General features: G+C 36.5%; 4 protein-coding genes across 4 annotated transcripts; 2 read left to right on the forward strand and 2 right to left on the reverse strand.

Annotated features, from left to right (window-relative positions):
• Positions 1-1614: 1614 nt before the first annotated feature.
• On the reverse strand, positions 1615-6288 carry LOC111783949. Its single transcript, XM_023664772.1, has 8 exons — positions 6049-6288; positions 4512-5728; positions 4326-4416; positions 4081-4238; positions 3933-3984; positions 2847-2926; positions 2673-2766; positions 1615-2586 (listed from the first exon to the last, which is right to left on the reverse strand). The coding sequence occupies exons 2-8, from the start codon at positions 5703-5705 to the stop codon at positions 2006-2008; spliced, it is 2250 nt and encodes a 749-aa protein (XP_023520540.1). The 5' UTR covers positions 5706-5728; positions 6049-6288; the 3' UTR covers positions 1615-2005.
• Positions 6289-10486: 4198 nt separating this feature from the next.
• LOC111783955 (dof zinc finger protein DOF4.6-like) lies at positions 10487-11827 on the forward strand. The gene is made up of 2 exons (XM_023664777.1): positions 10487-10674; positions 10903-11827. Exons 1-2 carry the CDS (start codon positions 10651-10653, stop codon positions 11611-11613), a joined length of 735 nt encoding a protein of 244 aa, XP_023520545.1. The 5' UTR covers positions 10487-10650; the 3' UTR covers positions 11614-11827.
• Positions 11828-13492: 1665 nt separating this feature from the next.
• On the reverse strand, positions 13493-17356 carry LOC111783970 (BTB/POZ domain-containing protein At3g05675). Its single transcript, XM_023664793.1, has 2 exons — positions 17173-17356; positions 13493-14921 (listed from the first exon to the last, which is right to left on the reverse strand). Exon 2 carries the CDS (start codon positions 14513-14515, stop codon positions 13628-13630), a length of 888 nt encoding a protein of 295 aa, XP_023520561.1. The 5' UTR covers positions 14516-14921; positions 17173-17356; the 3' UTR covers positions 13493-13627.
• An 864-nt stretch (positions 17357-18220) lies between these two features.
• On the forward strand, positions 18221-24435 carry LOC111783952 (plant UBX domain-containing protein 10). Its single transcript, XM_023664773.1, has 4 exons — positions 18221-19207; positions 22968-23138; positions 23280-23483; positions 23964-24435. Exons 1-4 carry the CDS (start codon positions 18386-18388, stop codon positions 24192-24194), a joined length of 1428 nt encoding a protein of 475 aa, XP_023520541.1. The 5' UTR covers positions 18221-18385; the 3' UTR covers positions 24195-24435.
• The last annotated feature ends 1451 nt before the right edge of the window (positions 24436-25886 follow it).

Consider the following 25886-nt stretch of genomic DNA (forward strand, 5'->3'; position numbering starts at 1 on the left):
CACCAATACCAACATAAAAAATAAAGTTGGAAAATTAGAAGAGGTAAAATTATTTTACCACAAAAATTCAATTTTGATTAAATCAAGAATAAATGTCACAATTAATACCTCACCAAAACTAAATTTAAAAATCACAAAAATTTACCAAACAAACCCCCAAAACCTAGCCCTAACCTTCACTAAATACATATTTAAAAATATATATTTAAAAATTTATTCACGGAACTTGAGCATAACTCAGCTAGTTTATGGTATATACCATCGACTAAGAGGTTAGAGGTTTGAGTTTTTTAATAATTTAGGATATATAAACCATTGACTAAGAGGTGAGAGATTCAAGTTTCTTAGTAGTTTAGGGTACATACCCTTAACTAAAGGGTCAGATTTGAATTTCTTAACCCTATCTTACGTGATGTTGAGCTTAAAAAGACAAGAAAAAAATGGCAAAAACGACCTATGAACGGGCGAAATTTAAGGGTATCCCTTGGATTGCAACCTACCCTACACAACAATAATGTGGTCATAACAATGGAAAGTGAATTGGAAATTGATTTGGAGAAGAGAAGGGGATGTGCATTATTTGTGTAGGGTATGTTGAAAGGCAAAGCTGAACCACCCACCCCTATGCTCTTGACAGCTGCCTGCATTACACTTTCAATTTAATGCTATCTCAAACCCTAAACCATATCAGATACTTTTCTATTTTCAGCACCTGATTTTATAGTAATTTTCTTATTTTCTCTATACAACTTTGGGGAGATTAAGCCATTTGAATCCGCTCTCTCATGGACGAAAAATGGTTCGAGTGTTTGTGTAATTTCCTAACCCCACCGCTAATAGATATTGTCCACTTTAGCCCATTATGTATTGTCTTAGCCTCACGATTTTAAAACGCATCTACTAGGAAAGGTTTCCACACCCTTACCAGGAATGTTTCATTCCCCTCTTCAACCGAGGTGGGATCTCACAATCCATCTCTTGAGGCCCAGTTTCCTCACTGATACATCGGCCGGTGTCTGGCTCTGATACCGCTAACAAATATTGTCTTCTTTGGGCTTTTTCTTCTGGGCTACCACTCAAGATTTTGAAACACGTCTAGTAGGAAGAGGTTTTCACATCCGTATAAGCAATGTTTTGTTCCTCTCTCCAACCGACGTGGGATATCTTAATCTCATAATCCACCCCTCTTGAGGCCCAACGTCTTCGCTGACACACCAGCCTGTGTTTGGCAATAATACCATTTGTAACCGCCCAAACTCACCGCTAGCTAATAGTCTTCTTTAGACTTTCCCTTCTAGGCTTCTCCTTAAGATTTTAAAACGCGTCGACTAAGAAGAGATTTTCACATCCTTATAAGAAATGTTTCGATCCCCTCTCCAACCGAGGTAGGATCCTTGGTCAAAGTGGAGACCCTACATGGCTGCATACTAAGAGTTTGAACACCGTGGACAACCCTACAAGAAAGGTTTGAGTACGAGTTCCAAGCAATATATAAATGTCTTTTGAGTATCACAGTCAATTAGAAAGCAAGCTGGTTGACTGATAAAATGAAGTTCTTAGACATATCCCAGACCAGACCAGACCAGAACAGAACAGAACAGCAGCAGATCAATGTCATAATCAAAGCCAAGGACAATCAATTTCCTTCATTGAATGGAAATATAAACTCACAGATATCCAAATTTAGCGACAGCAAGAGCCAAAAGCCCCACCAGATAGATGCCTCTATTATACACATATAATGGAAGGACCATTGCCCCTTTTGAGTACCTAATACCTATTTTCTTCTTTCTATTTCCTGAAACCAGGCTCCCACAGCCTTCACAAATAAAAGAATCATGTAATCATATAATTAAACCTGTACTATACCGATAATATCGAAGACCTGCACGGGATGTTTAACTAAATCATAGAAACAAGATGGTTCAGTCAGGTCGGAACGATATATTGAGGGTGGTTCATGATTCATGAACTCCCCTTAACTAAGTGGTTCAAGAGAATTGAGTCATAACCGAATAGGCAAACCGTAGTTGAGAAATGTTCTGATTCGTCCGTCCCATCCAGCGGTTACGATCACGAGACCCCACATATGCGGAGAGCTAAGCATGCTCTGGCAAGCATTCTTCAAAAGCTTGAACTCAGTCTTGCACATTGAAGGGGAAGGGGTGGTTATTGAGCTAGAATCATGGAGTTTTTCCTCTGGCCAAGTTGCAGTTCCTTTGAGCAACTCGGGAAATAGCGTGCGACTTAGAGAGAAGCAATCCGGTGAAGATGATGGAACCTTGTGTTCTCTATCACCATTGTCATCGGGATACTTCGGCTCCATTTCGAGGATACTTCCTGCTGTGTTGCAAACTTGTGTCGGGGACAAAGGCGGTTCGGGCGTGATTTTCACACCAGACCAAGGTATGGCTATTGCCGCGCTACGAGAGAAGAAACTTTCGGACGACCAAATTTTCTTTTTCCGAGATGCTTTGTCCTTACAATTATAGTTCCAAACATAGACATTTTCTTCACTGGCTGAAACAATATGCTTTCCATCAGATGTAAAAGAAGCAGACATCTTGTTTCCACCATTTCTAAGACCTAACAAGAGAAACAGGGGAAGAAAGTTAACGATTCTGTTTCGTTCTTCGTTGGCATTAACCCGAAAGAGGAAACCATTGGCATACCCTTGAATTTGCAAATGACGTCGCCCTCAGAAATTATATGAACCGGTGAATCGACAGAACAAACCATTAGTTTGCTCGGGTCGCTAGGCGAAAACTGTAAAAACAAAATAGTATTAATACAAAAGCGAACCAAATCGATATGCTGGGAAGACTGTTGGATGCCCACATAAATACCTCAAAGCCAATTATTCTGTTCCCGGGCGACTTCTTTTTCCCGTTTAAGCATATCTGAGCATCGAGCTCCAATCGATTATCTGAATCCATAAAATATTAAATAAACTCAACATCAATACTAACCGAAGAGGCTGATTGCAATAGCACAAACGACTAGAGTGATCAATCAAATTAAAAGGTTACGCTTGTTATTGCAGCAAATCTCATAGTTCAGAGGGCGATCGATCAAATTAAGAGTTCAGGGGTGTGATTGTAACAAACACTATAGTTTAGGGATGGTTTGTGCAATTTTTCCAAAAGTAAATTTGGCTCACTGTTTAACCTATCTAATTGTAACAGCCCAAGCCCAACACTAACAGATATTATCTTTTTTGGGGCTTCCCCTCAAGGTTTTAAAACGCGCCCATTATGGGGAGGTTTTCACACCCTTATAAGAAATGTTCCGTTCCCCTCTCCAACAAATGTGGGATCTCACAATCTATCTCCCTTGGGAGCCCTGCGTTCTCGCTGGCACACCGTCCGGTGTCTGGCTCTTATGCCATTTGTAACAGCCCAAGCCCACCGCTAGCAGATACTATCCTCTATGAGACTTCCCCTCAAGGTTTTAAAACGCGTCTATTAGGGAGAGGTTTCCACACCCTTATAAGAAATGTTTTGTCCCCCTCTCCACCCGACGTGGGATCTCAAAATCCTCCCTCCTTGGGGCCCAACGTTCTCGTTGGCACACCGCCCGGTGTCTAGCTCTGATACCATTTGTAACAGCCCAAGCCCAACGCTAGCAGATATTGTCCTCTTTAGGGCTTCCACTCAAGGTTTGAAAACGCGTCCACTAGAGAGAGGTTTCCACACCCTTATAAGAAATGTTTCGTTCCCCTCACCAATTGATGTGGGATCTCACACTGATTTATGACACTCAATCAACTCGTCTTGCAACTAAGAAAGCCATATCACTACACAAATAAATTGGAACTAGAGGCAAACCTTATAGCATTTCCAAGGAGTTCTATGCATATCAAGTAGATTATATTAATTAAAAGAATAATAACACAACATAAAGAGAAAGAAAAATCGAATTAGTACGCGTACCTATAATGTTATAGAAATGGCAGTTTCCGGTCATGGATCCCACGATTCCTCCCTACAAACAGGTAAAATAAGAAGGAAGGAAATATAACACAAACCGGGATGGGTTCGACAAACAAAAGAACACGAAGATGACAAAACTATATCAAACCTTTCCATCCGGTCTGTAACAGACCGCGCTTACAATCTCACGGATATCAATATAATCAACCACTTGACAAGCAAGAACTTCCCAGATCCGAACTTTACCATCGATCGAGCCACTTATGAAGTGATTTTCATCTTGAGGGTTGAAACTAACACACGTTACTGCAAACGATGCAAATGAATCATCAATATTAATGCGAAATCAAGCATTCAACAAACACAGATATACGTATGTCCGAAGAAGTCTACCATAGTTATTATGACAGTAAACTCTTAGGCACGTGTCACGTCCCAGCTGCCAAAGACGTACTGTCTTATCGACAGAAGATGATAGCAGAAGCTGCATAGAACACAAAATTAGTGGCCATTTCAAGAGCATTAGAGGTATTCATGGCAACCATAAGCATACATCCTGAAGATATAAATTATACCGACCCCTTTCTTTGACCAAGATAGATCCAAGATCTCGCCACCGTGTCCCGAGAACTCGTGCAGAGGTTTCTCCAATATTCTAAATAGCTTTGGTGGGAAAATTACACATGCCGTGCTTGATGATCTCTTCACTTTCGCCTTGCCTACAGTCTCATTTGGCACATCCAAGGGTTCTAATTTGGACGAGTGATTCATTGAGAAGTATAAAGAGGATGGATCAACATCGTGAATGTCGAAATTATCGAATTTCACGTCCTCACTCACTTGCCATACACGCACAATGCCATCTTCACCAGCAGTAGCCAAGTATCGTCCATCAAAACTGAACTTCATTGTAGAAATCGACCCTTTATGTGCGTCGAATTCTTGTCCTACAAAAAGGGATGATAATTCCTTGGAGTTCTTTTTATATGGATGAACACGAACTTGTTGTATCCCCGTCTTAGACGAAGAATTGAAAACACTGCTCTTCGTTGCACCCTCCCCATTGTCGACTATACAAGCAACCGTACCCAATTTTCTCAGCCAACCCATCTTCGCTTCTTTCCTGGCATTGACTATAGGTCCAACCTTTTCAACGTTTTTCCGAAAGAGTTTCCGAACCAAGGGAGACTGCCCAATGTTTCTCTCGAACTCATCAAAACTAAAGGATCGGTTCGAACCAACTTCCCGTAACACGCTCAACGCTCCATCTTCATTGAAACTATCCACAATAAACTCAGTCCCATTGTCCAAATTCCTAATAGTACAATTCTCCTCCACAGCAACATTTCCTGATGATTCAGGAGCCTCATTTAACATGGAAGACATTGTAAGACTTGAAGAGAACTCCCCAACAGAACCGGAAAGTCTCAACACCGTTCCACGATCTTCCCGAATTCTGTCCCGATGAACCCTTCGACACGAATCACCTTCCTCTTCATCTCTGATTCCAAAATTTTGATCCAAATCCAAACCCATCCATTTGAAGAACTTGTCTCTGCGCTCATAAACAGTTTCCAGGTCTCTCATCCATCCCCTATAGCTTAAATTTTCAAGAACATCCTTATCATCCCCAAAACTTGTACTACAAATCTCAGAGCAATCAGATCCCCAGTCAGACACAGAGGAGATCTCCTCACGAGTATCGTAGAATCGTTCAAATTCCTCCTCACTGAAGATCAAATCCATCAGTTCTTCTCTCTTATTAGCCCTCATCGCTCAAATCCATGGAATCCTGACTAAAATTTGATAGGTAAACACCAAATCAGAACCCACCCGTTTGAACCGTCGCACACGCTCAACAATCAACTATAGATCATCGTTTTCAAGAATTCACAAAAATTTACAACAACATAATGAAAACCGTAAGATCCACGGTCACAAAGGCATCATCAATATAATCAAAGCAGGAACATCAAATCAGTCCACAAAATTGACCAAAAAACAGAAACCCCAGAATCAAAACCAAAGAAATTACAGAAGAAAAAGAGGAATTAGAGAAAAAAAAAATACTGAAATGGGTAAGGAATGATGGAGAAAAGGAAGCGATTGTTCTTACTGGGTCAGCCCAGAACTCGGGTCAAACCCATCTGGGAGTCCTGCTCTTTTTGGACTCTTCTCACCGGCGGAGTTACCAGATGCGGAGGCAAAGAATAGTGTGCGTTGATATTAACTGTAAGCAAAGCGCTTGGATGCCACAGGCTGTGACAACAATTAAGACTAATGGAAGCTGAAGGTGAGGTTTGTGGAGAATCTTAGTACACGGAATTTCAAGCCGCTCTTTCTTCTTCTTTTTTGGTCAAAATTAAACTCTACTATACTTCTTCCATCAACACATCCTTTGGATGATGGGTCGAGTTATCAATAATAATGGATCCTAACACTGATAATCAACGTGTTCGTGAAGATTACAAAGTAGTTTAGTCATGCTCGTATCGTCAATTCATTAACTTTTATAATAAAAATCCATCAAAATTCTTATTTACTTTAGAATCTTCAGTGTAATCTCTTGTTAGTACTTTGCTTTATTACAAATGGTGAATATGTCAATATGAACCTAGCTCAATTCTAATTAATCTTATATTATTTTTTATATATTAAAAAATAATTTAAAAAAAATAATAAAATTTAAAAGTGGGTATATTTATTTTATGGTTGAACGATGCCTCCAATTGAATGGTTCAACCACTTCTGAGGTTGCTATCCACACTTTTTTTTTAATTTTATTCCCGTTTTCTAAGATCTTTCCTTATCGATTACAACCCGACTTTAGGGTAAATTCAACATTAGTGGAACGTTTTTTTAATATTAAAAAAAAAAGGTGAAAATGTCACGAGCGAATTTAATATAAATCTTTTTAATTTTTCATTTTTTTTTTCGTATCCACCCCTAATAATTATATATATCTCGATAATATTTACAACCGATTTGAATTTATTTATTTATTATTTATTGAATATCAGAAGAAATTCAACAAATAGCTTAATAGTCTAAAAGGATAAGTCTAATTTTTATTTTTATTTTCTTTCTGTAATTTACTAATTGTTTTATGTAGAAAGGCATCTCTATTATTTGATATTTTATGGAATTAAATTATTATTTTCTTTTTTTTTTTCTTTTTAAATAAGAGAATTTATGCCAAATAATAATAATAATAATAATAAATTAAAAAAATAAAATTATAATTAAAAAATGGTGCATAGAAATAAGGAGAAAAGGGGGAGAAAATAATGGTCAACTTCATCTAGTGGGTTCTACCCTAAATTGCATTGGAAATCTTCTTTGATTTGAATATCTTATAATTCATAGTTGACCCACAAAAATAAAAGTCATCAACCCTTTGGTAAACTTAACCACACATTGACCCTAGTACAAATTTAACCCATCGATAAAGTCCTTCCACGCTTCCTCGGTTTGCTGGAGCCAGGGCTAGTTGGATTGGGGAAAAAGTCGTAAGCACGATGGAGAGTGACAGAAGACGTGCTCGTACAGTTCAAAGATGTGTATGATCAACTCACTAATGGTCCGTCATCAAATCTTTATCGGTCCTAGCCGCTCTACCTACTTGTACTCGTAGCTTGATTAGAGGTCGACAAGTGTGGTCCAGTACAAAAATATAAGTCGGTCATTTGGACATTTATTTATATTTTATATAGGTATTAGACCACCTTTTAGATTGGGGTATTTCAGTCATTTACTAAATTTAATTTTAAGATTTTAAAGAAATTATATTTTGCTATTTTTAGATCTGCATTAAATGTTGGTAAAAATTTTAAAATCCTTCTTTATGGGTTGGGTTCGGGTCCAGCCCATTTACCAAGCAGGCCATGCTCGGGCCATGTTTGTGGCCCAATCACAATTTAACAAGAAATTTATATTAAAATTTATTAGACATAAAATTTTAATTTATATCTCACAAAAACAATTATTTTTTCACAATTTCAAAAATATAAGATATTTAAATTTTTTCTAATATTTATTTCAATAGTAAATTGTGAATGGTCAAACTAGAGAAGTCAACAAGCCGGTCGGTTGAGGAATCACTCTCACACGTTATGGGACGAGCATGTTATGTCCATTAATATTGTCGTAATTGTTATGAACAAAATTACAGAGTTGTCACTCTCACACGTTATAAATATGTTACGTCCATGGACAAAATTACAATATTATCCTTGGTTCAATTTCATATTTTTTATTTGATAAAATATTATAAAATATTATATATTATTTACTGAGGTTGAGCTATGCTTAAATTCACATTCACCTGTTTAATATTTATTTTATTCGAATAAATATAATCGGTAGAATGTCCACTTTCGGTGGACAAGAAAAATTCATCACTAGATTTGGTGGGTCCCATATGGGAAAAATCTAGTCTAATCTAGTCTAGTCTAATCTATCATGTTCCTCGTGAATCAACGGCTGTGATATTCCCATCGGCTCCCATCACAATCTGTTTGACCTAAATTAAATAAAAATTGCCGCACTGGATTTTTTTTTTTCATATTTTAATGGGAATATTTGCGATAAGGAATAATTCACACACACAAAGCATATCGATTATCTTTTTTAATTTTTAATCTTTTGGGTTTTTTTTAATTTTCGGTGGCGACTGCTGACGTGTGACGCACTAGCACATGCGGTCCACGTTTGACAACAGCCTAGTCACGTGACTTCATAAGATAGGAACGTTCAACTCGATTTAATTTATATAAAAAAAAAATAAATATTTATGTGTTCATATGGTTAGACAAACACGACTCTACTCAATTTTATGATATTATCTACTTTGAGCATAAACTCTCATGACTTCGTTTTGCGCTTCCCAAAATGTCTCGTACTAATTAAGATAGCATTCTTTGATTATAAACTCATGATTAGCGGATATGAGACTTTCGTCCAAACGCATATAACTCAAACTCTAAACCAAAAAGTTGGATTAAGTTATATTTTTTCGATTTGAATTGGGTCGAACTTTAAAAAATAAAAAATTTAATTTAATTCACGAGTTGAATTTTTTTTCTAGTCAACTCGAAAAAATGGGTTACAATTCAACCAAACTGAGTCCTAATTTGTAATTGATGTCGGTGATGTCGTTGTGATTTATAAATATTTGATATTTAAACATTATGATATTTTAATTACTAATATATGATGTATCGTGGATAAATATAATTTTTTAAAATAATTTAAAAAAACAACGGGACGACCCAACTTACTCGGTTGAGTTGCTCAATTCACCTGTTCAACCCACTTAAAATGGAGGAGGAAGCGTCTTTGCTGGCACTTGTTTGTCTCTCCAATCGACGTGGGATATCAGAAACAGAAAAGTATTGGTTATTTACGTAATTACAAGATAGTCCCCCAATTTGCCATAAATATAATTCAAGGCCCACAAAAACACAAAATTGCACACAGGGAAGCGATTATTTGATTATTTGATTATATATCATCTGACAGAGAGTGGCACGTGGGCAAGCGTGCTTGGAGGGGCCCATGTAAATAAAAATGAATGGCTATGATTACGCCATGGCATTAGGGGGATCGCAATCATACACCGTTAAAAATATGATTGCATTTCTGCGGTTGAGTGAAGGTGAAGCCAATGCCAACAGCGAAAAAAATAAAAATAAAAATAAGTTCAATATGATTATTTAATCTAATTATTTAAGTCCATATTAATGAAATTATAATTATACTTAATATCTTTGTTTCCAATTATTATAATATAATGTTCAATAAATTTAAACAATTAATGTATCAATTAAATGTACTCATTCTTGGATGATGAAAGTCCCACCTTGGCTAATTTAGAAAATGATCATGAGTTTATAATCAAAGAATACTGTCTCCATTAGTGTGAGGCCTTCTGGAAGAGCTCAAATAAATGGATTACAGATGACGGTGACGGTTAGGAGACTGACGGTGAGATAACGAAAGATGTTTATTGTTACAAATGGTATCAAAGACTGACACCGAGCAGTGTGCCAGCGAGAATGCTATTAGAATTGAGAATTAAATGGATTACAGATGACGGTTAGGAGACTGATGGTGAGATAACGAAAGATGTTTATTGTTACAAATGGTATCAAAGATTGACACCGGGCAGTGTGCCAGCGAGAATGCTGGGCCCTCAATCACATTGGTGGAAGAGGGGAACAAAACATGATGTTTATTGTGACACCGGGCGGTGTGCCAGCGAGAATGCTGGGCCCTCAATCACATTGGTGGAAGAGGGGGAACAAAACATGACACGTTTTAAAAACATTTAGGAGAACAATATTAACAGTGAGCTTGAGCCGTTACAGTTTATTTCTCATACATCCAACCGTGCAACGATCGAGAAACGGACTAGGCATGGTCATGGGCACTAACCGATCCACCAACCCACCCACACTAAGTTTCATATTTCTTTACATGTAGACAAATATTCCCACTAAGTCTAAGTATACAATTATTGTAAACTCTTGGGAAATATAGAATATAATTTTAACATATAATAAAGAATAAAGAATAAAACTCTCTCCTCTTTCTCTCTCTTGTGTTTGAGTGTGAGCTGATGAAAAGAAGAGGTTTGAGCAATTGATAGGCCAGAAGTTCCACATGAACCATCTGGAAACCTTCTTTTTCAAGCTTTTCTTCAAATTTCTTCATTTCCATGGATACTTCTCAATGGCCACAGGTATTTCTTCTTCTTCTTCTTCTTAAAGTTCTAATTTTTCTTCATGGGGTTTTGGTTTCATCTCAAAATTGATACTTTCTTCAACAAATTTGGCTCTTTTTTGTGTATCTTTTGATGTTCTTCTTGTTTATGTGTGCAAAATTGATACTTTCTTCAACAAAATTGGCCCTTTTTTGTGTATCTTTTGATGTTCTTGTTGTTTATGTGTGCAAAATTTGAACTTTTTAGGAGATTTTGATGAAACCCATTGAAGAAATTGTGGCAAACACTTACCCAAAACAAGGAGTTTCAAGTTTAGAGAGAAAAATTAGACCCCAAAAGGAACAAGCTTTGAATTGTCCAAGGTGTAATTCAAGCAATACAAAGTTTTGTTATTACAATAACTATAGCCTCACACAACCAAGATACTTTTGCAAGACATGTAAAAGGTATTGGACTGAAGGTGGTTCCTTAAGAAACATTCCTGTTGGAGGTGGCTCAAGGAAGAACAAGAGACCTTCTTCACAAAACAAAATTCTTGATCTCCCACAAAACCCTAATTCCGTCTCTTCCGAGACCGTTGTCGTCGGTCGTAACCCTTCGACGATTGATGTCACGACGAATCACCTCTCGGCGATGGAGCTTCTCACCGGGATGACGACCAAGAACTCTAGAGACTTGAATTGTTTTCTTCCAATGCCTTCCATCGTCCCTGATCCTCGCTCCGTTTACACTACTGGGTTTCCCGATCTCCACGAGCCATTTAAGCCAAGCCTTGGATTCTCTCTTGATGGGTATGGAGTCGTCCCGACCGAGGTCGACAATGGGGACGGGAGGACGATGCAGCTGCCATTGTTTGAAGATTTGAAGCAAGGAGAGTCTAATGGAGTTGAGCAAGGCAAAGAACAAGGAGATTCAAATGGGTATTGGAGTGGGATGTTGAGTGGAGGATCATGGTAAATTTCCAAGTCCAAATCATATCTTCATTTTCATATTCTTGTCGTTTTTTCGTCGATCGATCGCGTAATTAACCAATCTTTGTTCTTGTTCGTGTTCGTGTTCATGTTCTTGTTAAGAATCATTGACAAAACGACGAACTCGAAAACTCTAGAATTGATGTATAAAAACAATTTAGAAACCCTCTTCACTTTTGAGCACTTTCACAAACCCTTTATTTTCTTTCTTTTTGTGTAAGAGAATTGTTTATAGATATGCATTCTGACAAACAAGACCTAACTTTTATTTTTGTTCTCTCAAAGGGACATAAAAAAAGGACATGACATTCCATTAAGGAACCATCTTGTGTGTACTAAAACATAAATAAATAAAACTCCAAGGTCATGCATGCAAATACTAAGAAGTACATCGATTGAAGAGGGAAACGAAACAAACATTCCTTATAAAGGTGTCGAAACCTCTCCTTAACATACATGTTTTAAAACCTTAAGGGAAAGTCCGAAACGTAAAGTAGATTTCAGATGAGATTCTACGGTATTATATCTACATAAAGACAACAGATACTCGTTATATATATGAGAGCAAATAATAATTAGACCGTACCAAGTAAAAGGACGGTCGCTCGATGGATAAAATTATTTTAGGATATTGATATGAATTAAAAAAAAAGTTGGTGAATATTTGATTGAAAGCTACAAAAATAATTATTGTAAGACAAAAGCCCATGAAATAAATATTAAATAATAGAATTAAAGTTGGTTATATATTTTAAATTTTTTTTTATTTTTTATTTTTTAAAGTTTGCTTTTGCTGATAATATATATATTAAAGTTTTACTTCTTTTAGACTGAGTTTTTGAAACCCTAAATTTAATTTTAGGTTTCAATTTCATTTAATATGCTTATGTGTAAACAGCTCATTGGTCCTCACACGTCTTCTTCCCATTTTATTAATTTATCTGTCGTGTAATATTAAATTATTTAACATTTATTTAATAATAAATGACAAAAATAATAAGATTTTTGCAAAAATAGTTTAGTTACTCAAGTTAAAAAAGGCGTGTTACCTATGGTTATATGCCGGTTTTAAACCTTTTTTAATGCTTTCATTTTAGATAGGCCTTTACCATTTCATATCGAGTCAATACGCGGGTGTATGACCGTTCACCAGAATCACGTCTACACTCGCCTGGACAAAGACAAAAATGTCTCAAAATGTACTGGATATGATGAGTTGTCGACCTCTGTAAGCTTGTTGCCTTCTGCTTACATTAGCATGTAACACCAATTTCAATTTCTTAACTCTCGCTTTTAAAACTCTCTTTCGAAATCTCTCTGCACCTGTTTTCTAAAACTTTCTTTTTGAACCTGAGCCAGAGACTCGAGCATACGTCGCTTGGCCGTAGGCGACGCAAGAACGTCTCAACTCTTGCTTCCAAAACTCTCTTTCGAAATCTTTCTACCCCCGTTTTCTAAAACTTTTTTCTTGAACCGAGGCCAGAGGCTCGAGCATACGTCGCTTGGCCGTAGGCGATGCAAGAACGTCTCAACTCTTGCTTCCAAAACTCTCATTCGAAATCTCTCTGTCTCTGTTTTCTAAAACTTTCTTCTTGAACCGGGGTCAGAGGCTCGAGCATATGTCGCTTGGCCATTGGCAACGCAAGAACGAATAGGCTTAATTTTTTAAAAGACATCATAAATCTCATCCCTAAGTTTTGAATAATACGCTTATTTGATCTCACATCTTAAAATATGCTTCTATTTAATCACTAACACTAATCCCAATCACAAAATACTAGTGAAACACACATTAATCTATTAAACTATATGCTAAAATTATCAACTCGAAGATAGCTTAACTCGTTCAGTATATGTCAAAAAAAAAAAAAAAAAGTTTATAATTTTCATTTTAAGGGAGTTTTATTAATGGAACATATGAAGATTGAGCATATAAACTTGCTATGTCCTACATGAATAACAAACATTTGAATCCACCCAGCAGAGTCGTAGCGATCAATTCAAAAGCTGATTGCAGCATCATCATTGTCAGAGCAAGCTCCATCAATACCTTCAACCAATCTCCGCTTTGCAGATTTGGTCCTATAACACCATAATTCAAAAGCATCAGTTAAATCAGGATACTGCATTTCCTCTGCTTTCATCCAGTCTACCAAGATACCTGCTTGATCATTTGAAGGCAATGTCAATACCATGGACACAATTGCCCCCTCGATATTCAAGCACAGCTCGTCGTCCATCTTGTAACGGAAATCTGTCTCTGCGACGCACTTTGAATCGAGCAGAGGCTTCATCTTCCTGATATATGGAAGCCAGAATTGAAGCAGTGACAACCGGTATGGTGCAGGAAGAATCACAGTGCCATAGCCAACAGCTTCCAAGGCTTTGTTGGTCATCTCAATCAGCTTAACCTTCAAACCCCACATTAAGGAATTTAACTTTTCGTCCTCGATGACCTTCAGTACGTTCCCAGATATCTCGATCCAGTTGGAAACGAAGTCTTTCATTAAATTCATCTTTGGAAGTAAAGAACATATCCATTCAAGATCAGATAGTGTTCTCAATAGCTTGTCTTCGTTGACTTGAGATGTAAGGTCAGACTCGAAAAGTAGTGAAGATAGATCCGTCTGAAACGATGCACAAGTTCTAGAAAGGCCCATTCTCAACACGGATTTTACTTCATCGTCAGTTATTACCAACGACGTATCGGCGTCTGCTCTTACCATGTAGTCAACTTGTTCCTGAGCAGATCTTTGAAGCTCATCTCCAAATGGCACACATGGGCTGTTAATTGACAGAGCAAAGCGGAGAGCTGAAACAAAAACATCTTTTGTGGGACTCAAATCTGCAAATTTGACACTGGGCAGTGTCGACATCGCTTCAGACATCGCTTCAGATATACGCTTCAGAGATAGTATCTGATCCGGACGATGCTCAAGTACATGTATAGAGAATCAAGCAGAGCCCAACGTGTCTAAAACTCATTTTGCAGAGGGATGAAATCTCAGTTGAACATTATCAGAACAGAAATCCAAACAGGGTTCAAACAACCGAAGACAATTCTGAGAAAGTTCACCAACTAGCAATTTACTTCCGTCTCATAGGTTAAAGAACATTGAGTGCTATTTCCTCTCCACTCTTTTGTTGCAACAACTATAGCAGTTAAGTTCACAGTAGCTGGATGCTTCAGCTCTGCCCTCTTCAAGGAGCAGGGCAATATCCATGTTATGCGCAGTTTATAAAACTTATAAAACCTTTCAGCTACAATCAAGTGGCTAATATCAACCAGAAAAACTGAAAAAAGTGCAGAAAATAGGATTTTATACGTCAGTTTACTTGTCTGTGCAAGCCAACAATAGAATCTCTTTTGAGCTACAAACAATTGAGCATAATCATCAAGATTCAAGTTGAACAATTCCATAATACATTTGGTAAAGGATACTTAATAAATCAGCTGCTTATTATAAATATCAATTTGACCAATGGCACCATGATCGCATACAAAGACTAACAGCCCTCATTTATAATAAAATAAAATAAAGCAGGATCTAGAAGAATTAAGTTCAGAGTTGTTATCAGTACATAAAGTAATTAGTCATTCATTTCAAAGAAGAAACGGTCTGCAAGAACTTACTTTTAAATCTTGGGGAACTTATTGCATACAGAGAATGTATTAGCAATTCACACTACCCTTTTAAACCTTGTCTTCAAGTGTTATAGAAGTGAATTCTGATAATACAAAAATATCAATAGTATATAATCTTTTTTTGAGAAATACATTACTTTTGCATTCACTTTAAGCTTCACCAATAAATTAAGTATGGTAATATAAAGATTACACAGAAGAAAACTTCTTTGCGTCAAATATTAAGATTTTTCACGTGTACACACACGATTAACTCACATGGGCACATATATATACATAACTTAGCCATGCCCTTAAAAGTGACTCAAGTGTCGAACAAATGGTGTATTTTGTTCGAGGGCTCCAGAGAAAGGAGTTGAGCCTCAATTAAGGGGAGACTGTTCGAGGGCTCTATAGGCCTCAAGGAAGGCTCTATGGTGTATTTTGTTCAAAGGGAGGATTGTTGAGGATTGTTGTGAGGGAGTCCCACATCAACTAGTTAAGGGGTTGATCATAGGTTTATAAGTAAAAAATACATCTACATTGGTATGAGGTCTTTTAGGGAAACCAAAAGTAGAACTATGAAAACTTCTGCTCAAAGTTGAGAATTTCATACCATTGTGGACAGTCGTGATTCCTAACATAAACCTCTCTTAAAGGTCAAAAGTTTAAACTTCCACCATCTTGTTTGAACAAAAAAAAACTAATATTAAGATTTAACTAGATTGAAGAAAAATTCTATGCCAAATAAACTTGAGCAAATTGTTATGTACATGTGTGTGTGCATGCATGTGTAAGTGGCTATCCACAGATTGCATAGTCCAATTAGAGGTAAGGATAAACCGAAATTGATTTAGGCGGCTTTATAAATCCAACAAACCCAACCTTATAAAATCGCATCCGACAGGGATGAGTCTCCCCATTTGATGAATGTAAGAAATTATAAAAGCAAGTGAATACCTCTATTGACAGTAGTTTACAGCCATTTGACAATAGAAACCAGTTTGGAATCACAGATCTCTACAATGGTATGATATTGTCCACTTTGAGCATATAAGCTCTCATACCAATGGAGATACTATTCCTTGCTTATAAACCCACGATCATTTCTTAAATTAGCCAATGTGGGACAATCCTCAACAAAACCTACCCCGGTATCATAAAGTACTAATTTCATACTATGAATTTCACTTCCTTCAAGCAATGTATCCAAACAGTGTACATGGCAGCAATTTCCGAGAAAAATCGAAGGCATGAATATGTACAGCATTTTAATGATAATTGCAGTAACAGAAGGGACTAACTCAAAACAATGAAATTCACTTCATTTAAGCTATGGAAACAGTATAATTGCAACAATTTCCAACCAAAAGCTATGTTGAATTAGTCTAGAACTTCAATGGTCGTCATAAAGCAGCAACAATAACACAGACAAACCCGCGAGATTTACCCATAAAGCAATAGAAATTACATGCATAAACCAACATAAAGTAAACACACAAAGCTGCTGAAATAATTAAATGGAGTACATACATGTGAACAACTGCTATAATATCAGAACAACAAAAATTAACAACTTAAAACCACCAATTCCACAGACAAATCGAATAATTAGGGTAGAATAATTACAAAACGTTCAAATCAACGGAAGTGCAAAGATCCTGATTTAAACCAATATAATTTTTTACTTGAAAACAGCAACTGAACCTCGCGCCTTGGAAGAGGCTAACTGCTATCCGCAAGAGAGATTCGAAAATCAATATGCAAATGCTAATGGAAAATCTTGAGAACGGATAAAACGAAATAAAAAAAAAACATCCAAATAAAAAGCAGAAACAGTAGAACAAAATCACAGTAAATCAACAACAGAGACATTGATGCGCTCAAGGGGAAAAAGGAAGAAGTAATAAAACAAAGTACCGTTCTAATTCTCTTCCATGTCTGCAAATTTTGCTTTGAGATTTAGAAGAAGGAAGATAATCGATTGAATTGAAATCGAGAATTTACAGCTTCAGTCTATGGATTCGTTGTGGATTATCATTCCACACAGAAAAGAATAAGAACTGCCTGTGCCCTCATTGGAGAAAACGGAGACTTTCATGATCTTTTCTAAAATATCTCAATTTTTAATATATATATATATATATTTTAATTTCATAAAATTTGGTGTTATATTTAATAGATCCATTAACTTGAGCCCATCGTTGGATTGCCCATCAACAGTAGGGGCCTTTTGACCTCTAAAGGTACGTGTTGTTGACTAAGTTCTTGTGACGGATGAGTCTCAAGGGCCGCCTTGTAATGTAATTCCCACTAAGCGATGCTCTCCGCATTATAGAACTAAAGCTGAATGATTGTTGCTCGGGTTTATAGACCAATCAACTAGAAAAGGAAGTTCATTCTATCGAAAAATAACGATCTTCGCCCTTGCCATCAGACCTACCTTCTAGCCATCGACCAATTTTGTATGATTTGGAAGAATAGTAACCCATGGTGAAAACTCAAAAATCTACGCGTTTATGGTAGAACCCTATATGATTCCAACTCGAGCGAGAACGAATAATCTTAGCCACCAATGCTGATGCCTAAAATGTCAGCCTAGACTCGGAGTTAACATAGTAAATTATTGAATTTTAATTTAATGTTTAATAAATTCAAGTTAATAAAAAAATATATAAAAAAAAATTAAAATTTATTTATATATATATATATATATATTTATTTATTTATTTATTAGGACTCGAACTTCTAATTATGGTAAATTATTTTTGTAAATTTAAATTTTCAGTAAATTGTGAAATTTTGTGAGAATAAATAAAATAAATAAATAACAAAATGGTTTGACTTGGACGCGTTTCGGCAGTGAGAAAATGACGACCATACCCCTCGCCGGTCGGCCGACAAAGAATGGCAAAAGTTGGTAATTTGAAAGACCGGCAGTGGCATTATCGTCAGATGAAAAATTCGATCGCTTGGAGATCCCTGGAGTTTCTATCTACTTCCCAAATATTGAAAAACCATTTGAGTCATTTATGTGGATTGATCGCGAGGGTGAAGATTCAAGTCCGATCAATCTCTGAAGAATCAGATAGGAGACGAATCAAAGAGAGCCCCGGAATTCTTCCATTCATTTATGTCCTTGCCGGATATGGTTGATGTTGCTGATAAATTAGCCTATTTCCAAGCGATTACAGGCTTAGAAGATCCCGAAATCTGCACTGAAATCCTTGCTGCTCACGGTTGGGACCTTGAACGGGCTGTTTCTTCTTTTACTTCCACCAATTCGGAATCCTCTGCTTCCGCCGCCGTCGATGGTGGTGGTGGTGGTGGCGGCGACGATCATTTTGACCCTGCGACGCGCCAAATCCTCGACAGACCGGAACAGCAAGAAAATGCCGCTCCGGCCCCGAGTTTGGCTTGGAAAATCATTACACTTCCGATTTCTGTGATTTCTGGTAGTTTAGGGCTTGTTTCGGGTGCTGTTGGTTTGGGATTATGGGCTGCTGGTGGGATTCTTTCGTATTCTCTTGGAGTGATCGGGTTAGGGTCTGGTTCTGGCCAGAACGCTGAGTCGTCGGCTCGGTTGGTTTCTGTGTCTGCTGCAGCATCGGAGGCTATTGATTTTGTGTCGGCGTTTGAGAGGGATTATGGGACGACTAGACCGAATTTTGTGGGGGAAGGGTTCATGGACGCGTTGCAACGTTCGAGAAATGCGTTTAAGCTCTTGTTTGTTTACCTGCACTCTCCTGATCATCCGGATACCCCATTGTTCTGCGGTAGGACCTTGTGTTCGGAGACTATTGCAGCGTTTGTGAATGAGAATTTTGTTTCGTGGGGAGGGAGTATTCGCGCTAGTGAAGGTTTTAAGATGAGTAATAGCTTGAAAGCATCGAGATACCCATTTTGTGCCGTGGTTATGGCAGCTACAAATCAAAGGATCGCATTGCTTCAGCAGGTATTTTATTTGTTCTTTGCTGTTTGTTCTTCGAACATCGACTTCTCAATTTCATTACTAGAAGTATCATGTGTAGTTTTCGAGTAGTTCATTTTTATGAGAAACAAATTTCATTGAATAAATAAAATTACTGAAAGGGGTGGAATGCCAATCCCCAAAACAAGGAACATCAAGAAAAGATCTTCAAGTGACCATTACTTAGGTTGTAGTTGCAAAATGGCCATAAAATCTACACAAGTAAGAGGAGAAATCAAATAAAAATCAAAGACAGCTTCTTTCTTGTTGAAGATTTTTTCTTCCTTTTAAGTCACAAGCGCCAAAAAAGTCTAACAGGCGACAACCGAAGAACTCCCCACTGTTTTCTTAAGGGATGGGCACCAAGAATCAATAGAGAAAGCTGTTCATGTTTAGGGGGAGAGTAACCGGCCAGTTTCTTTATGCATATTAACACTGGAATATGGAAGCCTCAAACATTATAGTTATGTTATATTGAAGCTTACTTGAGTATCTATTGGTCAGATTAAATTCTCGCATGTGATTTTGACATCCACATTCTAAATGACCTTTCCATTTGGAAATTTGTTTTCATGCCTGAGATTGCTATTAGCCATACAATTGAAGAGAGTATTTATATGTCTGGTGCAATTGAACTTGTATGGGCTTTTGTCAGTCAGTGGTCAGTGTTTGAAACCATGTGGAACTAACTGCTCATTTGATTCGTCAATTTTCTTATGTGTTTTAACTATCGAATATTATTAAGTAATAGTGCCCCTGCAAATTTGGTTAGCATTGGGAGATTGGATGATTTCTGGTTAACAAATAAGAGTGAATTTTATTTTGTTATTCATCTCTCTCCCCCTCTTTCTGTGTTCTACATGGCAGTTCAAACCCTGGGACATTTTTGGCTGCCATTTGGTGGATTCTTCGTTACTTCTTAATCTTATTTACTATAATTGAAAGGAAGATAAGTCAAATGTATGATGTTTTAAAAAGAAGGCTTTGAAGTTTTACTTCATGAGTTTTGAAGGGTTTTTGTCCGTATTTTAATTACCATACTGATCTTTTAAAGAGGCATGTGATCAAATCAATTGCTGTCTAAAATTTCCCTTTTTTCAAGAGCAAATGGAACGTGGCACTCATCCAAGTTAACATAACTTGCTCAATAGTCTGTGCCATTATTGTTATTGGCACAATTGTGGAGAATGTGAGTGTTGAAATATTTCCTCGAAACACTGAACGTGAATGACAATGACACCTAGAAAGCATATAGATGAATGTGATGGTCAAGCAGATTTTTGTGAGGGTACAATCAATTCTGAATTGGGTATTCTGTTATTTGAAGCTTCAGTTACTCCTTATTTGATTGTGTTCTGATGTGTATATTTGTTTATTTTTAAATTAAGAGGAAAACATGAACTATAAAAGTTGTTAACAAGGATTTTTCAACCTTCATTTGAAGGGGGTGGAGTGGTGTTGGTGGAAGTTTTTTTCACAATAGCTCTAGAACTCTATACGTTAATTTCTCACCCCTCCCAATTAAGTTTTTTCTAACCTTCAAAATGCTTGAAATTGCCAAATACGTTAGGATTCCTTCTTGGGAACTCTTTTACAGAAGAAGCTGATTGAGTGGATAAGATTAATGGATAGATTATTTCTAGATCATCCATGAAAAGGAAGGAAAGCATGTCTAAAAGGAAAATTAGTGGCATCAAAGAGTTGCTATATCTCTATTGTTCCAGGAATTATCTCAAGAAGAAGTTCCCAAGCAAGGGTAGAATTTTGGGTCTCCATGCTTATTCTCAGTTGGAACATTCGGGAGCTTAGGAATAGAGGATTCTCATTGAACATGTTATCCTTAAAGTCCCGACTTCATTATTGGAATCAGTATTAAATGGAACTGTTAATCAATATTAAGGAGTGCTTAGGAACAGAGGATACTGTTAATCAGTATTAAATGGAACTCCGAGGTGGGGAGTGGGCTGCCTTTGGTAGCATTCCAATCCTTTGAAATAACACTGCTGACTGATCTGGCAGAACGTTTTTTTCCCTTGTCCGTTAAGTCCTCCTCTTGGTCAAGTGTTCTAAGCTTATGGATTACCCATTAAAGTCCCTTCCTCTTGGTTAAGGACTTTTGTTTTTGGCTTATTGGCATTTTCAACCATTCAGGTTTGTGTACGAAAATGATTCTAGGGAGAGCTGGAGGACCTTGGTGGCTGTGGGCTTTTTGTTAGGATATGTGTGGAAGCCTTCATATTTCCATGTTGTCTTGGGAGAAATTATGAGGCAACGGTGCTATGCAGGATTTTAATCAGCTCATTTTTCTTGATCCAACTTTTGATAGAGTTGTCTTGACTCATATATAGATTTTCGTGAATATGCAAGTGGTTTTTGTAGATCTCCACCTCTGGACTTACATGGCTGAAAAGTTTTGTGATTTTAATTCAAAATACATGGCTTCATCACTTTAATTTTTTTGAAATGATGGGCAAGCTGTGATAGTAGTGGAAATAAACTAATCTATAAGGATGGCCATGTAAAAGGTTTGTGGTGAAGCAAATGGAAAAAAAAAAAAAAAAAAAAAAAAAANAAAAAAAAAAAAAAAAAAAAAAAAAAAAAAAAAAAAAGAGATCCTGAGAAGAAGAGGAGTTTGAGAACCTTTTTTCAACCAACTATACAACTATAGAAAACACTAGATTAAATGATCCTTTTGGTCCTTTAGGATTAAATTTCAGTCCTGGTACTTTTAAGTGACCAAATTTAATCCTCCTACTTCCAATAAATCTGAGATATATTCCGATGGTTTTTTGTTAAATTTTCCTTAAAAAAATGGTCTCTTTTAGCTCTCTCTCTATAGATTTTGGAAACATATTCACACGGTGTCTTTTCTTGTATGGAAATTATTAGTATTTAACCAATTTTGATAAAATTCAATTTCAAACTAACACTATAAAGACTAACTTTAAGATTTATTGTAAGCATTTGAAGTATAGGGACTAAAATGGAATAAGACTCAAGGTATAGAGACTGAAATAGTATTTTGACCAAGACTTTAAAAGATTGGATGAGTTGGAAGAATTGATCTTTATGAAATTTGAAAATTAGAGTTTAGCTCGAAGTGCAGCCACAAAGTATTGTAGTTGAAGAGGAAGTCTACTGGAACTAGAATGCAAAGGAAATGATTTAGAGGAGCAGATGAATACAAAACTTTCATTTGGAGGTGTTTGATTCAGATGGAAGAAGCTTGATAAATGATAAGGACTTGAAGGTGAACTCTTGGTTTTGTATCAAAAGTTGCAAACAAAAGAATGAAGGGATAAACTTTGAACCCAATTTTGGAAGTAAAGAAGGATGAACTTGGGTGGGAATTCTATGAAATTAAAACAATATTTGACCTAAGAGGACGATTTACTTCTGTGCCCAATTTCTGAACAAGTGAGACTGCTAAATTAAGAGTTCTTGCTGTTGATTCATTCTTGAATTTGGTAGGGGACAAGAAGAAAAAAAGGATGTTCTTTAGTGGTAAACTTGGAAAGGAGATGTTCTTTTGACAACCTCAATTCTTCCAAGTTCAATGGACATTATGGATTTTGTTTATTAATCAGGTCCAGCACGTTTTAGAACTTCAGCATTTGGTAACATAGCATCTCCAAGGCATTATAACCTTGGATTTGATAAGCAGTTTTAATAGGCTTTCCATTTTATTTTGATTTGGCCATCAGACTTTCTTTTTCTTTATTGGCCTCTTTTTCTCTTATATCAGGTCGAGGGACCAAAAACTGCTGAAGAAATGCTAGTGATTCTACAGAGAGTTCTTGAAGAAAGTTCTCCTGTTCTGGTTTCAGCAAGGCTTGATGCAGAAGAAAGAAGAAATAACGTGCGATTAAGGGAGGAACAAGATGCTGCTTACAGAGCGGCCCTTGAAGCAGATCAAGTATGCTACTTTCTGACTTCGGTTTCATGTCTGTCTAAATTTCATAGTTTTCTCGTCCTCCCATATGTCTTACGAACTGGAGTTTTCATGTTGTCTCTTCAAATTTTATGTTAATCTGATCTCTTGCTGCGGATTTATCAGGCCAGGGAACGACAAAGGAGAGAGGAGCAAGAGCGTCTGGAAAGAGAAGCCGCTGAAGCTGAGAGGAAGAGGAAAGAGGAAGAAGAAGCTCGTGAGAGAGCTGCTCGTGAAGCTGCAGAAAGAGAGGCTGCTTTAGCCAGAATGCGGCAGGAGAAAGCAATGTCACTTGGTGCTGAACCTGACAAAGGACCTAATGTTACACAAGTAATGTGTTCTATTTTTTTTCTATTTTCTTTTTATAGGAGAAGTGGTGTGCATATAGACAACAAAAGACCCCCCCGAATAGAATATTGTCTAAGCTAATAATCGAATTGGCTTAAATAGTTATGATCTTGTCACTATATTAGCTGGATTCATGAAAATGGAACATCTTCTTTTATTAGTTACCTGCTTTTGTTAGTTAGTATAAAACAGGAGTGCCCCTTCCGGGCAAGGTTCTTACACGTTCCACTACTGGAAACACCACTTTCTGTCCGACTTGCATATGTTAAGCATGATGCATTTTTCATCCTCAAATGCTATGTTCATACCCAATGTGGAAATTTATAGTAGCTCATATCATTTTTAACTATTGAACACATTTTATCTTTCAACTTGATGGAGTTTTCTCACCTCTCCCCTCTTTCATTCTTCTCTGATAAAGGGAGAACCTAACCAATCGTCTTGAATTATTTATTCAACCAGGTGTTGGTGCGGTTCCCTACTGGAGAACGCAAGGAAAGGAGGTTCCACAGTAGCGCATCGATCCAAACTCTCTATGACTACGTCGATTCCTTGGGTTGTTTGGAGGCTGATGGTTATAATCTGGTTTCAAACTTCCCTCGAGTTGTTTATGGCACCGAGAAGCTCTCCTTATCCTTGAAAGAAGCTGGACTGCACCCTCAGGCCAGTCTTTTTGTGGAGCTAACCTCATAAAGTCTCGAACCGATGGTAGAACGGTCGAATATAGTTGAAGATGAAACCTGTGAGACATATATTTTATTGTACCTTACTTTATTCTGATTAGATCCCCTTTGTTGACAGTATTAATGTTTCAGGTTTATAGTAGATGCATATTTAGTATAATTTAAAATGGTGGTAACGAATAATTGTCTTAATATTTCTGTGTAATTTTAGATTTTGGGTCATATTTGAGCTCTCAGCGCTATTCTGCCTATGATCATGTGTTTTAGCTTGATTGTGTTCTTTCTCTGAATATCTGCTATTTAAACTTTAAAATCCAACTAGTCAACGACACCTAAGCAGCTATCGTGTAGGTCTCGTAGAGGGTTTCCCTCGTAGTCGAAGACTTTGTACGATGTAGACTCGATATAAATACTCTTATTTTTCTTATAAATTCGTCCAATTCTTGCACCAATTTTCTCAACCAATAGATAGGACTCAAACGGTCAGATACCACGCAATTTTAAAAGCTCTTTTTTAAAATGATAAATAACTGAATACAAAAACGACTTTTTTAAAATGATAAATAACTGAATACAAAAACGACCAATAAAGAAATATCATTTTCGATCATGGAAAACCTTAAACTAATTTGAACCGCAAAAACAATCAACTAATTCTTGATTATCTCTATAAATTTAGTAACACTCATGTTTTATTTCTTTCGTTTCACCTATTGTTCTCGAAAATATGACCAAAATTCTCAATATATCTTTCTTTATATGTAGTAGGACTCTGACCGTGTTAACTCATGAGAGATTTATTTTATTTTATATAATTTAGCCTTTTTATTTTAATAGAAGTAATAAAAGTAAAGAAATCATAACCGAAGTAGTGATATGTTAAGAATGAGAGAGGTGGGATCGGAAGTGTAATCTTCATTAATGTTTAAATAAGATACAAACTATCGATTAATACCTAAAAAAATATTCCACTCACTAAATCTTGAAAATAAAATAAAATATAATATTAACCAAATCGGATAAAATATACTACTAACAAAATCCTAATCATAACATAAAATAAAATACCAACCAAATCCTAGGATAAAATATTAACTGAACACGGATAAAATATATTCCATAACTAATTATTATAATATGATAGATAATACAACCCTAATTCTCAGCCTAACAATCAAATTTTAAAGCAAAAACGTTTAAATCAAAGACTAGAATGAATCGAGAGAAAAGACTAGAATCTCTTAAGATCAAATAAAAGAATTTGGCAAGTTTGGTAATTTCCCACTATCCTTCAAATGACAGCAATGATTGAGAAGTAACTCTCAGTCACCGGTCACCGTTCAAATGCCCACTACGATAAGTTATGAAATTAAAATAATAAATAAAATATTCAAAGAAATTATTAATTAAGTGTTATTTAACGACAACCTCATACTCCACTTCAACCTTGAAAACATTCACTCTCAAATCTCCAAATGATTCTTTCTCACTCGAGTCAGCTTGTAACACATAAAACAGAGGTTGAACCTAGCCTATGAAAAAACGAATATTTATTGAATCAGATTAGAGCGGGTAAAGATAATTAATAGATTAACAAAAATAATTCTTAAATCATTCTAATTTTAAAAGGTAAAAAGATAAGTATATTCTTTCACCTAAAAAAAGAAGGGAAATATATATATATATAAAAGAAAAGAAAAAC

Source organism: Cucurbita pepo, unplaced genomic scaffold (genome assembly GCF_002806865.2).
Source record: "Cucurbita pepo subsp. pepo cultivar mu-cu-16 unplaced genomic scaffold, ASM280686v2 Cp4.1_scaffold000134, whole genome shotgun sequence".
NCBI lineage: Eukaryota > Viridiplantae > Streptophyta > Magnoliopsida > Cucurbitales > Cucurbitaceae > Cucurbita > Cucurbita pepo.